The sequence below is a fragment of the Plecotus auritus genome (genome assembly GCF_963455305.1).
Source record: "Plecotus auritus genome assembly, chromosome: 12".
Taxonomy (NCBI): domain Eukaryota; kingdom Metazoa; phylum Chordata; class Mammalia; order Chiroptera; family Vespertilionidae; genus Plecotus; species Plecotus auritus.
In genome coordinates this window covers 26,412,177-26,428,434 of record NC_137778.1, presented here as the reverse complement: position 1 = coordinate 26,428,434, position 16,258 = coordinate 26,412,177, and the positions used below count along the sequence as shown (strand labels likewise).

General features: G+C 38.6%; 1 protein-coding gene across 5 annotated transcripts in view; it reads left to right on the top strand.

The window, feature by feature from the left end:
- Positions 1-897: 897 nt before the first annotated feature.
- SUCO (SUN domain containing ossification factor) overlaps positions 898-16,258 on the top strand; it is a 54,650-nt gene continuing 39,289 nt past the window's right edge. For all 5 annotated transcript variants that reach the window (XR_013959475.1, XM_080648929.1, XM_080648927.1 and 2 more), the window contains exons 1-3: positions 898-1,522; positions 12,696-12,810; positions 14,593-14,703. Coding sequence is in view for 4 of the 5 variants with exons in the window: in XM_080648929.1 (XP_080505055.1) it covers positions 1,461-1,522; positions 12,696-12,810; positions 14,593-14,703 (288 nt within the window). In the remaining variant the exon portion in view is untranslated. The remainder of the gene's footprint in view (positions 1,523-12,695; positions 12,811-14,592; positions 14,704-16,258) is intronic.

The following is a 16,258-nucleotide window of genomic DNA, read 5'->3' as shown; positions in this document are numbered from 1 at the left end:
AAATAGATTAAAATACTGTCCTCTCTCACATCGATGTGTCTCTCCCCCTCCCTTCCATTCTCTCTAAAAAATAATCAATGGAAAAATATCCTTAAGGGTAAGGATTAACAAAACAAAACAAAACACCAAAAAAGAAGCGCTTGGGAAGAAAAGCGGTAAAGAATTTGGAGTTTCGGCAGTGCCTCTGAACTAGCTTCTGGGAGATTTTTTGGGTCCCCTGGCATAAAAATCTGGGGTGATCACATAGCTTGTTACTAAAGACCGAGAGGCGGTCATATGGACGGTGGCCTCACCCGCCTGGAAGAACCCTAGGACTTGGAACTCCCCAGCAGGAGCCGCAGTTTCCCTTCCAGACTTTCCGCGGCCCACCCACAGCAGGAATCCCGCGGGACGGAGACCAACAGAGCGCGCCCTATCAGAGGAATCTGGCGGGCGGGCGGCGAAACCTCCCGCAGGCGGAGAGGCGAAGGACTTTCCACCGCCACCAATCAGGTGAGAAGAATGTTGGCACACCCCTTCCCGCGTACCAATCAGCACCTGACTCGATGGCCCCGGCCCATTGACGCAGGGAAAAACGTCTTTTAAATCCTATTAGTATAGGTTTTTTTTCTCCACCATCATTCTAGACCACCCAAAAAACTGTGCCCAAAGAGGAAAACTGAGTGCAATAGTTCCAAAGCTGGTCAGTCTTGTGGTGAGAAGCGAAACTATAAACCTCTCCATCCACTCTAATTCCAGGACGGACGGGGAAAGGAAAAGGGAAAGGAAGGTTCCGGAGGGTACACTACAATTCCCAAGAGGCCTTGCGCGAACTCGGCGAAGGGGCGGGCCTTTGTAAGGAAGCAGGCTGAGCGTCACGGGGCTCCTCTCCGACTTCCTGAACGCGAGCCCCTGACTGGACTGGGCGGGACTTGAGGTGGGCGGGGCGGTGGCTTCGCTGCTCTCGCGCTTTGTGTCCTCCCCCCTCAGGCTCCTCCGCCAGAGACGTCGGAGGGGGCGTGGCCCGCGCGAGGGCCGGTGGAGTGGCGAGCGCCGCGGGACGTGGGTGACGCGGCTGCTTCCAGCTCAGCGGTGTGTGAGGTGTCGCGGCCCCGCCGGTGATTGGCTGTTGGCGGGCGAGTGCGCTGCGGCCGTTGGTCGCGGGCAGCCCGGAGGGAGAACCGGGGCGGGCGGGGGATACGGGGTGGCTGTGGCGGCAGCGGCGGCTGGAGGAGGCGGGCGCGACGAGCTGGCGGCCGCGGCAGCAGCGGCAGACCCCGGAGTCCTCCTGTGAAGCGCCCCCGCGGGCCCTTGGGTAAGGGCGGCCGGCACGCGGGCCGCCGAGGAGCCGCTCTCCCGGCGCCGCAGCCCTTCGGACTCGCGCTCCCATCCTCGCGCTCCGGCTCCTCCATCTTGGCCTCGGCAGTGGCGGCTGCAGGGAGGATGTGCCGCCTTCTGGCCGGGGGAAGAAGGAGGAGAAGATGAAGAAGTACCGGCGGGCCTTGGCCCTGGTCTCTTGCCTCTCTCTGTGTTCTCTGGTCTGGTGAGTAGCCTCGACCGCGCGGGATTTTCCCCGGGGGCGGGGGGAGGAGGGGCGCAGCCCAGGTCACACCCCCACATCACCTCGAGTTTTAGGGTGCGGGTCTCCGAGGTCCCTAGGAAGCGACAAACCGATTGCTTAGCGACCCTCCCGCCGAGTGGCCAGGCAGCACTCTGTGCAGAGATTTTCTGGGTGTATTTTGGAATTTACAGACAGTGGGAGAGGAGGGTGCCTGGGGAGAGGGGGCCACCTGCGTGCCTTTGTGCTTAGTGCCCCTGCCCCTGGGGGGCGGTGGGTGTTAGGGCGGCGTTGAGATGGGTGCTAGTAACTCGGTCCGTTCACTGCCAGCCCCTTGCTTTCCCAGAGCGGTTAGGGGCATCGAGCTTGTCGGCTTGGGGTACGTTCCAGACGTGCGATTTTTAAAAAGGCGAGGTGTTCCGAGGGGGATTGTAATGGCCACCTGTAGTTCTGGCCATTTCTCGCAGTTTTTTGGGCTCCGGTGCAGTTGGGGCTGCTGTTCCTGGAAACTTTGGGGGCGTTCTGAAAGCACTTTTTCATTAAGGGGAAGGTGATGGGAAGCCATTGGCTTAGAAGAGAGCATGCCTGAGGTGTAGTGGGTTCGGCACCGTCTGGTGCCGGGGCTGGGCATGTCCCTTAGCAATGGGAGGACAGGCCCTGTATTTTTGAGGGCGGGAAGACTGTCTTGTCTCTAAAGTTTATGTAGTGTGTATATTCCTGGCACGTTTTTTGTTTGTTTGGTTGTTTTTTGTTTTTGTTTTTTGAAGAGCAGAGAGCTTGCCGGTCAAAGGATTGCTATCATTGTACTTAGGAATTTCTTCAGAGATGTGTGACACTTGCTGACTTAAAAGGTGCTTCTTCATTCAAAATGATTTGCTGTTTATGAAAATTCGGATACACTAAGTTTCTGGTGTAGCTTACGTCTGCAAAAAGACCAACAGTTTTTTTATTTTGGGGGCTGGCTTAATAAATTCCAAAGACGCTGAAGTTGTTGAGTTCTTTCTCACATAAGATGGTACATAAATAAGAGGGAAAGAAAACACTTGCCTGGCAGAGGAATTTTGATAGGAAGGTTGATTGATGGTTTAGAGAAAAAGACATTTTGCCTCTTGTCTTTCATTCCATATTCCCTTAAGACCAATGTCTTCTCCCGCCACCCCACCTTTTAGTATTATATTGGGTACCAAGAAGTGCATGTAGGAGAGTCCACTTACTCCATTTTAAATTTAAATTTGTAAATGAGATACCAAAACCTTGTATTCATATCCACCTTCTTCTAGGCTAGGGGCTGCTTAGTTGTTTGTAGATGACATCTTTCCTCTTTCTCCTTGATCTTACCCATCTTTAGACCAAGTTATTTTTCATTAGCACTTTCAGAAATGGCTCATAGGACAAAGAGGTTACACTTTTCATTCAATTTTAAAATGCACCATTATCTGTGAATTTCTTTAAAAATTTGAACTATATTGGACACATAACATTGTTTAAACTTAAGGTGTACAGCATGTGGATTTGATATTTATATATTGCAATATGATTGCCATTGTAGTGATAGCATCTCTGTCACATCACATGATCATCTTTTTTGTGTGTGTAGTTGAAATAAAGTAAGTTTGATGATTGTCATAGAATATTGCTGTCTGTATTCACTGTACTGTGTTTTAGATTTCTAGATCTACTAGTTTCAAGTTTGTGCCTTTAAACATGATTTAAAAAAATTTAATTGGATGGTGGAGATGAAAACAATTTATAACTTATAATGTGGTTCTTAAAATCATTTGTGGATTTAAATTAACCACACTTCTATTACTTTGTATAATTTCTGGCTTTTGCTTAAGCTAACCTTAGTATGATTTCTCAACTTTACTCATTAGCAATAATGAAGATATTATGACCTGTTGGGAGGGAGGGCACGGATCAGTTAGCCTAGTACTGAAGAGTAGTCGTAAAGTTTGTTGATTCCCACGGTGAAAAATGAATGTTGAGAGTTTAAGAGTGAAAAGTTTATGGAACTTGAGCTTAAGAAACATTTGGGTCAGTATGATTTGAGATTTGTTTGGACTGCCAAATTTAGAGACATTTTAATGATTATTCACTGAAGCCATTAAAAGACATTAAAATAGGATATTTAGACTTCAAGTTTTTTTGAAAAGGTGTTGGATGAGATTGGGGAAGAGGATGGGTGCATGACGGTGATTGGCAAAGGGTATGTTGTATCTTTTGAAACCCTTCTTCCTTGGGAAATTAAAATATTGAAATTATAGCACTGACCCAACCAGAGGTCTAACTTTTGCTTTAGTTATTTCCCAACATCTCCCTTCCCCCTTAATCCACTTAGGTACCTAAAGCCATTGCAGAATTAGACAAAAGGTTTGTAGAAGAGTTGATAAGCTCCTCTTAGTAGCCAATTTTGTCATCTTTGTCATTCATAAATTATTCCATTATAATTTTTGTATTATTACCCATTTCCCACAAGTCTCTCAGTACTTAATAGAATTTCTGTTAATTTTTTCAAATTTCCAGACAGTAATGTTAAAAAACCAAACCATGATTTGCACTGCACTTTCCCACCTCTGTGTTTCATGTAGGTGTCTTTCCCGAAATGCCTTTTTTTTTTTTTTTTTTTTTTTGAGGGAGGCTGTGGAGAGGGCCTTACTTTACCACGCTGCCCTAATTGAATGCTGACACTATGTTTCTATACTAGGGGTTAGATTTGTACTTACTAGTATGTTTAAGAAGCAATTCCTCATTCCCAGTTCAGTTTTTTCTTTTACCATGAAGTCACTGATTATGAGGCTCTCCCTTTTTTAAGCTCTTACCAAAGGCTGTTTCAACACATAGCCAGAGGAAGAGCTCAGTAGATCACTGTGCTGAGATCAGGGCAGTAGGTTCTCTGCCCTAGATATACCCAGTGTTGTATGAGAAACAGAAATATAAACAGTTCATTTCAGTTCGAGTTGTAGTAAGTGCTCAGCTAGAGAGATGCCAAAGGGCTGTGGGAATTTAGAGGAGGGCCGCTTGTGGAAACCAGGAAAATCTCCTAGTTTCTAACTAACTAGTTCCTGCCCCAGAAAAAAGAATAAGAATTTCGTCAGGTTTTGGATGGTGGGGAGTGAGAGCAGGGGCAGGACATTGTTGGGAGAGGGAACAGCATGAGCCAGAGCTTGGAAACATGGTATGTGTTCCAGGAACACACAAGCAATTCTGTATCACTGAAGCATAAAGTGGGAGGCAAGGAGTGGCAGGAATTACGGAAGATGAAGACTTGGGTAGTAGAAGAATTTTAGAGATTTTTAAAAGCATGCAGGGAAGCTTGACTTTTGTCATGTAGAGTCTATAAAAGGTCTTAAGCAGGGAAATGGTATCCTGAGGTAATTTAGCATTAGGTTTTTGGAGTGGTATGAAGGGTTGAATTGCAGAGGTAACAAGGTAGGAATTAGGGAGCTCTGTTAGGGGTTGCTCTGGGTAAGAGATGAGGGCTTGAGCTAAAGCCGTCATAACAGGGAGGGAGAAATGGATTACATACATTTGAGGTAAAATAAACTGGCGATGGTAAAATAGGAGTAGCATGGATATTTTTCAGGTTTCTAACTTGAGGACTGGGTGGATAGCAGTACCACCTGGTGAGAGCTAGGATGTAGGAAGAGGAGGTTTGGAAAAGGAATAGGCTGTATTCAAGTTTGGATTTAATTTTGTTTTATTTTACATATCTTGATCAATAAAGGAAGGAGAGATTCAACTTTTAAATATGCTTAATTTATTCTCAGCATTAATATAGGGCAGTGGTCGGCAAACTCATTAGCGAGCCGTGGTTTGCCAACCACTGATATAGGGTATCATTGGAGGGTGTTAAGGAAAAGACTAGTTAGGAGAAGATGCTAAGAGCTAAAGATACACATTTTGGCAGCCATCAGCCAAAAACCATAAAAATAGCTGAAATTTCCCAAGATATACTTATAGAGAGATAAAAGGGAGAATGAGAAAAGAACGCGGGTGGCACCAGAATTTAATGGTTAGCAGAAGCAGCGTATCAAAGGAGACTGAGAATCAGAGAGATGGGCAGAAGTGTGTCATTTGACAAACCAAGGATAGGGTTTCTAGTGGCAGTGGTCTAAGGTGCCACATGCATAGAGAAATAAAAAAATGGTAAATTGTGCCACAACCATACCAATTTGATAAGTGAGAGAAGATAGAAAGGCCAATAGTTGATAACAGCAAAGATTTGAGGGCATATTCTATGCCAGGGCTAAGAATAGCATGTGCATTATTTCATTTTCCTCCTAATAACACCATTTACAGTATTGGTATTGAGGCACACCTGTTTTGTCATTTTTCTAAGAACATAAACAAGGGACCTGGGATTACACTTGAGTAGCTTGACTTTGAAGTCCATACTCCAGGCAGTATACTGCAAAGTGTCATGCTTATTAGCACTTGTTGCTTTCTACATCATGCAGCAAATGCTGCTCCTCCTTTGTGATAGTTTATGTTACACTAACTAGCTTGACTAATGTCATCAGTTTCTGAGTGAATGGATCCATGTTATTTCCTCACCTTTCTTTTTGTTCATCCAATGACTCAAGAATATTAAGTATGAAATGCAGTAATACTGAAAGATCATTGGCTGTGGAGAGAGATCTAGGTTTGCAGTCACAAGTTGAGTGACTTTGGGCAAGTTAACTTCTGAGCTTTATTTTCTTTATTTGTTAAAATTGAGTTAATACTTTAAAGGTCTTGACAGATTAAAAAACTTTTTTTCTTCTGGAGACATCAGATGCTTATGATTGGGCCATCCTCACTTTATGCCACTTTTCGCACAGGTCCTCATCTCTGCTCCACTTTACATCATTACTCTTTTATCTCCTAATCCATGGTGATAGGAGTGATAGTTTCACTCCTGTTTTAGGCATTTACCATTTTAGGCATTTACCCTGGAATATATTTGATGCATTTTTCAATCAGCCTTCATGTATTTATTTAGATGTGTGTTTCTTTCCAAAGTAATGTTTTTTTATGGGTTTTAGAATTTACATAAATGGTAATACTATTGATCTCATTCTTTTTTCCTACTTTTCCCACTAAACACTTTTTTAAAAAACTTGATTTAGTTAATAGAATCATCATTAAAATGAATTCTAGCAGATGCCTTCGGGAAGGCCTCATGTCATTGATACACTCCATGAGTATTTATTGACCAATGTGTGTAGGTTATTTCTAAAGAGAGACTTTATGACAAGGAATGAATGCTTTTGGGAGTATTCTGTTCCAGTTGCCTATCTTTTGCTATCCCAGTACTGTAGTCTAATTAGAGTGGTTTTGTAACAAATTTAATCACCTGGCAAGGTGAACTAGTTACTTTTAGGCTTTCTGGTTAATATGGTTATTCTTGGGTCACTTTTTTTCCATATTGTATTTAGAACAATAGGATCCTTCAGGTATTTTGATAGGACTTATATTTGAGTGATGAATTACTTTGGAGAGAATTATGGTCTTTACATTGCTGTCACCAGCATTCCATCTGTGTTAATACTAATTCTTCATTTATTTATCTCTTCATTTTATGATTGTTACCAGAGTTATAAATGGTGGTATTACTTAGGTTAATTTCGAAATTATTTTATACTTTTATTATTGCTAATAGTATATCTTCCAGGTTATTACTGGGGAGAAAAATACTGACTTTTTTGTTATATTTATATTTTTTATTTTTTAAATACATTTCATTGATTTTTTACAGAGAGGAAGGGAGAGGGAGAGAGCTAGAAACATTGATGAGAGAGAAACATTGATCAGCTGCCCCCTGCACTGGGGATGTGCCCACAACCAAGTTACATGCCCTTGACTGGAATTGAACCCGGGACTCCTCAGTCTGCAGGCCGACACTCTGTCCACTGAGCCAAACCGGCCAGGGCTTTTGTTATTTATTTATTTATTTTTCAAATATATTTTATTGATTTTCTACAGAGAGGAAGGGAGAGGGATAGAGAGTTAGAAACATCGATGAGAGAGAAACATCGATCAGCTGCCTCCTGCACACCTCCCACTGGGGATGTGCCCGCAACCAAGGTACGTGCCCTTGACCGGAATCGAACCTGGGACCTTTCAGTCGGCAGGCTGACGCTCTATCCACTGAGCCAAACCGGTTTCGGCTCTTTTGTTATATTTTTAAATTGAAATAATTTACATATATTGAAATCTACATATATTAACTATACATAGTTGGGTCAGTTTTGACAAATGCATACATCTGTGTAGCCCACACCCTATCAAGATATAGAACATTTCCATTACCCCAGAATGTTCTCTTATGTCCCTTTCTAGCAAATCCCCCAAAACACAAAGAGTGATTTGATTTCTGTTACCATGGATTAGTTTTGCTAATTCTGGAATTTCATCTAAATGGAATTACACAGTATATATTTTTATATCTGGGTTCTTTCACGCAGGGTAAAGTTTCCAAGATTTATCCATGTTGTTTCATTCATCAGTAATTTGCAAGTAGTAGTACATTGTATGAATTTACTGCAGTGTGTTTATTCTCCTGTTATTGGACATCTCAGCTGCTTCCAGTTTTTGTCTATTAGGTGTAAAACTACTGTGGATCTTTTTGTACAAGGCTTTTTATGGACTGTTTTTATTTCTCATTCCACTTAACAGTGGAATTGCACGTGCTGAAACAGATGGATATTGTATGCTTCTTCTGGATGCATTACCTGGAGAAAGACACAGATCACTTATGCAGGATTCTGGCCAGGAATATATAACCTGAACCTGGTCATGAGGAAACATCAGATAAACCTCAAATAAGGATTATATTATCCTATATAATAAAAGGATAATATGCAAATTGACCGAATGGCGGAACAACCTGTCGCTATGATGTGCACTGACCACAGCTAGTGGGCCTAAGCCATCATTTGGACACAGGCCGGGCTGAAGGACGGACCACCCCTGGACCCCCCCCCCCCCCCCCCCCCCCCCGCCCCAAGTGCACGAATTTCATGCACCGGGCCTCTAGTTTAAAAATAAAAGGACTACGTTCTTAAAAAATGTCAGTGTTACGGAAGATAAAGGCCACGAACTATTCCAGATTAAAGAAGGCTGATGACAAATGCTGGACAAGACTCAATTTGTACTTGAGGTGGTGGGTGGGGATGCTATAAGGACATTATTGTGCTAAGTGACAAAACTGCATATAGATGATAAAGCATTGTGTCAGTGTTAACATTTACTGAAGTTGATAACTATACTATATTTATGTAAGAGAATATCCTCATTCTGTGGAAATACATGTTCATACTGTATACTTAGAAATAAATTACATGGAGGGGCGGGGGAGCAAGGGTGCATGCCATAAGCAAATGTCAAATGATGGAAAAAATGGGTAAAATGTTAACAATAGGTTGATAATGGATAAATAGTTTATGGATGTTCTTTGTACTATACTGGCAATTCTTTTGAAAGTTCAAAATTATTTCCAAATAGCCCTAGCCAGTTTGGCTCAGTGGATAGAGCATTGGTCTGTGGACTGAAGGGTCCCAGGTTCGATTCCAGTCAAGGGCACATGCCCGGGTTGCAGGCTCAATCCCCAGTAGGGGACATGCAGGAGGCAGCCAATCAGTGATTCTCTATCATCAATGATGTTTCTCTCTCCCTCTCCCTTCCTCTCTGAAATCAATAAAAATATATTAAAAAAAAAAAAAAGCCTGTTTTGGGATTTCCTCCTTCTCTTTATGAGAAGTTGATTAAGCCACTCAAATTTCTTTAATTATTAGTTTATTCTAATTTTTGTATACTTTACGCCAATTTTGCTACTTTCCTAGAAACATCTATTTTTTCTAAGTTATAAAATATATTGGTATATATAGTTTGTAATATTTTATAATTTAAAATAATTTGTTTTGTCTGTAGTTCTTTCATGTTTTTATACCATAGTTTCACATCCTCAACTTTCCTTAATTGGTTTTGCCAGTTTGTCTTTTTAATATTTTTCTTCAAAGGACCAACTTTAGGTTTTCTTAATTTTCTTTGCCTTTTTTTCTCTATTTCAGCAATTTCTGTCGTTTTAGCCTTCCTTGTTCCTTTGGATTTACAGTATCTTTTGTCATTTTCAGTATTTGTCTTCAGTTGCCTTCAAAAGCATAGTTTTCCTGTTCTTTTATCTATATTCCACCAATTTTGACCTGTAAGTCTTCCGCTGTAATATTTCATAATGTTCCTTATTGTTTCCTCTAAATGAAGGATTATTCTGCTGCATAATTCTTTCGCCAGGCTTAGAATGTTGTTAGCTATCTTCCTGTTTCAAAGTTTGTTGCAATGTGCTTGGAGAGTATAGTTTACTAGATTTTGATCTTTGGAATTTGAGTCTTCTTTTGAAGCTTTAGTAGATGGCCGATATTTGGGAAATATTTCATATAGTGTTTGAAAAGAATGTTAATTTGAATTTGTTGTAAAGTTCTATATATTTGGGCAAGCTTGTTGCCTATATATAATACAAATGTCATGTTTTCTTAGGTTTTATCCATCTATTATTTTGTAAGACATAATTTAAAATAGGCAACCATAATTTTTTACTATTTTCTTTCCACCTTTAGCTATCAGTAATTTCGCATATTTTGAAGTGATTTTGTTAGGTGCATATGTATTTATAATCATTATATCTTTTTACCAATAGATAATACATTTCTCTCTTAGTGACAATGTTTTTTCAATTAACTTAAATTTTGTCTACTTAATTAAAATTGATACTTTTTAAAATACATATTTTTATTGATTTCAGAGAGGAAAGGAGGAGGAGAAAGAGATAGAAACATCAATGAAGAGAGAGAATCATTGATGGGCTGCCTCCTGCATGCCCCCTATTGGGGATTAAGCCCACAACCCGGGAGTGTACCCTTGACTGGAATCTAACCTGGGATCCTTCAGTCTGTAGATGATGCTCTATCCACTGAGCCAAACCAGTTAGGGCAAAATTGCTACTTTTTAATGTTTTGTCATTATAACTTTACTCCGATTTTTAATGAGTTGAAAATTATGCCTAACAAAGCCCTGTATGTAACATAATATCTGGTACCTACTAGGTAGCCTTAAGTGCTTATATAGTTTCTTCTATATAACTCAGAGGGAAACAATATTAACTCATTTGAAAGCTTGATAGACTCCAGTTTAGTTTTGCCTTCTACCTGACAATTATTGACTTATTTGCATATCAGCATATTCTTCATTGCACATTAACTTGTCCTGAAATTTATTTTTTTTAAAATACATTTTATTGATTTTTTACAGAGAGGAAGGGAGAGGGATAGAGAGTTAGAAACATCGATGAGAGAGAAACATCGATCAGCTGCCTCCTGCACACCCCCTACTGGGGACGTGCCCGCAACCAAGGTACATGCCCTTGATCGGAATCGAACCTGGGACCTTTCAGTCCGCAGGCTGACGCTCTATCCACTGAGCCAAACTGGTTTTGGCCTGAAATTTATTATTGTAAGATTTCTTTGATAAAATTATAAAAAATAATTGTTGAAGACAGCTAGTTCAGTATTTCTGTTAGGCTGTTGTAAAATGCTATCATTCTGAGGCATTGATGTCATTAAAAATGGTGTTCCAGCAATCACTTTCACATTAAAGATTGTTTTCTCTCCCATCCAAGTACTAACCAGGCCCAATCCTGCTTAGCTTCCGAGATCAGACGAGATCGGGCACGTTCAGGGTGGTATGGCTGTAGACAAAGATTGTTTTCTCACAATGAAGTCTTCTTGGCCACTTCAAGGCTTAATTTAGTTGCTATATTCTCAAGAAAAAATTTCCTGAGTCTTTCTCCTGTTCCCTTTGGTAAGAACTAATTGATACCCCTTCTATGTTAACATTTAAACCTTAATGATCATTTTTAGAAACATAGTTGTAACATACTCTTTAAAACATCAGAATGTCTGGCAATATTAGATTCTAGGTTGTCACTACAAGAAAAACTTCAGTCACTATACATTCAAGTTGAAAACCTTCCTTCAAGAAAAAAACTATATAGAAATGTACTTTTTAAAATGAAAGCAATCAGATTTAAGAAAAGATTAAAGTCCTTAAAATATGCCTCTTGAATCTAGGCATTTACTTTATTCAGAGTCATTCATTCCTTCTGTACTTGTAGTATTTTTTAAGAATCTAGTAAGTTATAAGACCATACCTAAAAAAGTTTTGTGGAAATTATAGGTAAATAACAAGTTTTTCTCATTAAAATAGATGAATACACGTGTAGTCTCTTAATATACTTTTTATCCTCCTATAATGTAATAATAGTGATAATGGACATTCTTGTCTTGTTTCAGATCTAAATAAGGGTATTTTTAGGTTTCTTCACTGTGATACTGGCTTTTAAGCCTGTGTATTATGCATATATATTTCCCATGTTAAATATCTACTTATTTTATTGACTTGTGGTATGTGTAAGGTTATCAGATGTTTTTAAGTGCCTATGGAGATAATCATATTTTTCCTTGATGTTTTTGCATGGCAAAACTAAATAAATAGATTTTGTTATATTGAATGACTTCTGAATATCTGCTTGATCATAATATTATTTTTTGCTGTGTTCCTAGAAACTTTCTTCTTTAATGATTCTTTAGAGACGTTCTATGTCTGATTTCATAAGCTGTATTAACCTGTGGTATTCATTTGTGTGTGCTACTTCGGTTAATTTTTGATGTCCCTATTATGTTCCCCATATAAACCCAATATGCTTTGAAATAGCATAGGTAGCTTTAGAGTTATTTGTTCTTAATTGTTTGGTAGAATTTAGAATATCATAGGCATCTGGTGCTTTCTGAGGTTAGTTAGCTCTTTGACAGCTTTCCCTGTTCCTTCTGGGATAATAATCAGATACTCCTTTTGTGAAGTCTTTCCTGTTTTACCTTCATAAAATTAATAATCCCTTATTTGGAATGCTGATAACAGTGTATTTTTTACTAGGGCTTTAAATAAAAAAATCCTTGTTTTAGGTACATTTGTTTTTATCAATAAGTTAAATTCTTAAGGGCATTAGATAGGAACCATTCTTGTGTTTATTGACCCAAATTCTAGCGCATAGTAGAGAATATGTTGGCTTAACATCTTTTCCTTTTCCTTTTTTTTTTTGGTGGTGGTGATAATGGACGTTTCACAGGCTTCCCAGTTGGCGTGTGTGTTGTAAAGAGAGTTCTTCAGCTTCAGCTTCATCATATTACTCTCAAGATGACAGTTGTGCGCTAGAAAATGAAGATGTACAATTCCAGAAAAAGGTACTTTAAAGTTGATGATGTCGGCTTTCTAAGACTTCAACATATTCAGAATAAAAGTAATTAAAAAAATTCTATGACATAATTTCTGGTGGTGGTGATTTATAATTTTTCCTTGCTATAATCTGAGGAATTACTTGGGTAATTCTGAAATAAAGCTATCTCCAAGATATTTATATATTTACTAGAGGCCCGATGCACAAAATTATTCAAGGGGCTCAGCCCTGGCAGCCCCGGCTTTGTCCTGAAGGTCGTACGGCTGTCCGCTTTAATTAACATATTACGCTTTTATTATTATAGATTCTTACTGCTTATATCTCAAATGTCGGGACATCCATAGTCCTACAGGAGGGAGAAAGATAGTACCTACTCAGGGAACTAAAAACTAGTGGCTCACTTTTAATGCACTAAAATAGTTACAGGATTTCTAAAGAAATCCCAGTCTCATCAATTAAAAACTATTAGAAATGAGGTTTATAGGGAGAGTCTGCAATCAGCGGCTATGTAGTTTGTTTTATATAATTGGGTGGGATGAATAGGAGTCCAGGAAATCTGATGGTCTCTAAATAATTTATTATTTTATTACTTTAAATGATAAAAAGTGAGTATTGACTAGATTTGTCTCCCCCATCCCCACCTGCATTTAATTAATGTACTTATTTTAAAATACAGAAGGAATTTATATTGACTACAAAATATTTATATTTATATCCTCTTCCCCTCCCAATTCCCTTCCCAGCTATTTCTTGGGAAAATATTCAAAACATTCTTTATAGGTGTAGATATACTATTATTATGTAGCAAACAAATTAATATTTTTATTTTCATTAAAATCCTATGAATATTCTATAGATAGACTTCCCCTTCTCCCCTCATAATATCTCTTGGATACTTTTCATATTTCTATATTCTGAAGAGCTACATTTTTATTTTATTATATAGATATATCATAATTTATTAAATGTTCCTTTATTGACAAGCTTGCATTGTGTCTCAGCTATGTGTGTATATGTGTTTGTGTGTACATTTGTGTGTGTTGTGTGTGCAAACACATATAATTATCTTATTTGGGGTTTTGGCACATTTGGAAGGGATTATTTAAATTTTTGAGTTATGTAGAATATATTTCTGAGATGGAACACTTAAAATTTTGAAGACTGTTGCTGAATATTTCTCCAAAAAGAGTATAATTTTATGCTTTCACCCACAATCTGTAAGACTTAGATCCAATCTCTTCTTTGATGAGAAATTTGAAAACTAAATGTTAAAAGAAGGAACTTAAGCAAAGCATTAAGAGAGAAAACATTCTTTCTGCAAACATTTAGGTACCTGTTATGTGCTATCCAGGCTTAAACAGAGATGAGTGTGGACTTTACTTTTGTGAAACTTGTATTCTAGAAGATAGATTTAAAGACAAAGGTATCTGAAATCCTTACTTGAAAATGAGTGTCAAAAGAGAGATGACACAAAGAACTATACATTTATTAATTTTTAAATATTTACTGTGTGCCTAACACAAAGGGGGGGTGGTATGATTGAAGTGCTTATTAAGAAATCAAATGAGGTTTGTGACCTCATTTAGTGTATATATTAGGTGGAGTGCAAGGAGGGGAGTGTAGGAAGATAGAAGATAAACGTGTAAACAGTTGAAAGCTATTAGAGTCAAATGCCTTCAAGACAGTGTTTGGGTTGTAAAATATAGGAAGAGATGATCTTTAATATTGCTTCAGGACTGTTGTGTGAAACAGTTTTTATCACTTAGCCTTTTTGTTTGTTGCAATATAGGATGAACGAGAGGGACCTATCAGTGCTGAATTATCGGGAAAAGTGGGTTCAAACTTACCTGTTCCTCCAGAAGAACATAAGTTAAAAGATGACTATGTTGTGGATGTACAAGTAAGTTATGTTGCTTTGATTTTTAATGATATGCCTTTTCTAACTACTTCATAAGATAGGAAATCTGTTTGGTTACAGTATTGGATATTGATTCTTTTTCTTTTTGAAGTACTATTCAACTGGCTTTAATACTATTCACCTGCTAAGACTACTACTGCTTTTGAGAAAATGCGCAATTACTGATTTAATAATAAGTGAGACCATTTTCTCTGTGGTGAAAGTTTGGGTGTAAGTGCTCATTTCTTCTTAGGTTTTATTTTGGCTCACTATAATATAACTTCTCTCTTCAGATTTTCAGGTGTTAGGAAATTTTTTTCTGACAACAACAAAAAGTATTTGTGTGTAGAACACAGTATTTTGATAACAAAGTTTAATTGCTTTTGTGGAATATGAATTAATAATAGGTTAAAATTTTTTCCTTTTTTCTCTCATATGTCCCAAATATTATTTTTAATTTTGTACCCCAGATTTTATGAGAGATACTAAAAACTAGACCAGAATGTAAGCTGACCAGAATGCTGAAGCATCTGGAAACCATTTAATATCAGACATGGCTGAAGGAACTGGGGATAATTGAGCTGGAAAAACTATCTCACATATTAACAGAAATAAATTTCAGCTCAAAATGAGGGAGAATTCTCTTTTTTAAATTCAGCTAGAGCTATTTTATGACTTAATTGGGTTATTTAAGGAGATGTAGTAAGTTTCGTTTTGTTGGGTTCTGGAAGACATTTGTCAAAGATTTGTGCCTGAGAGTAAGAGAAAAGTGATCTCTGTAGCCCTTCTAATTAGGTGACTCTCCTGAACAGTCCATTGTTCATTTTCCAGAATTTTTCATCAGGCATACTTTTGCTCAAACACTTTGAAGTGCTTATTACACATCTTATAGACCCGTGCTGTTCAGTATCGTGGCCACTGGCTACATGTGACTGTTGAGCTCTGGAAATTCAGCTAGTCCAAACTGAGATTTGCTATAATTACAAAATATACATCAGATTTAGTTTGTCAAAGAAAAGAGTGCAAAATACCTCAAATTTTTACGTTAAATACATGTTGAAATGATAATACATACAATATTTGTTAACAATGTAATAATAGTCCTTGTTCTTAAGGCCTCCACCATAAAATGCAAACGATTTGCATTCCATTGTGAATTTTTCATCTCAGTGTAAATAATTTGCCAAATGATCACATTTTGTATTCTGACTGTGCCTTGTGCCTTGTATTTTCTCTCTGCTCACATACTGGCCCTCCTTTTCTTCAGGGTCCTAGTTTTTCTAGTCCATAGTCTCTTCTCTGAACTGAGCATGAGCATCTCTCACTTGATATTCATTTAGTAAGCATTAAATGTCTGGTGCATGCTAGGTACTGGGAATATGAAGATCAAGAGAATATAGTCTTTACTCAAGGTGTTTATAGAAGAGTTGAAGAAGAAGAGATGTATAGATGTATAGAAGTTGTGATAAAATTGTACAGGGAACATTGGAGCCTAGAGGAAGAGGGATGGCTAATTCTATTTAGGGTTGGCTGTCGGGGAGGAGGTGCTGATAAGGTT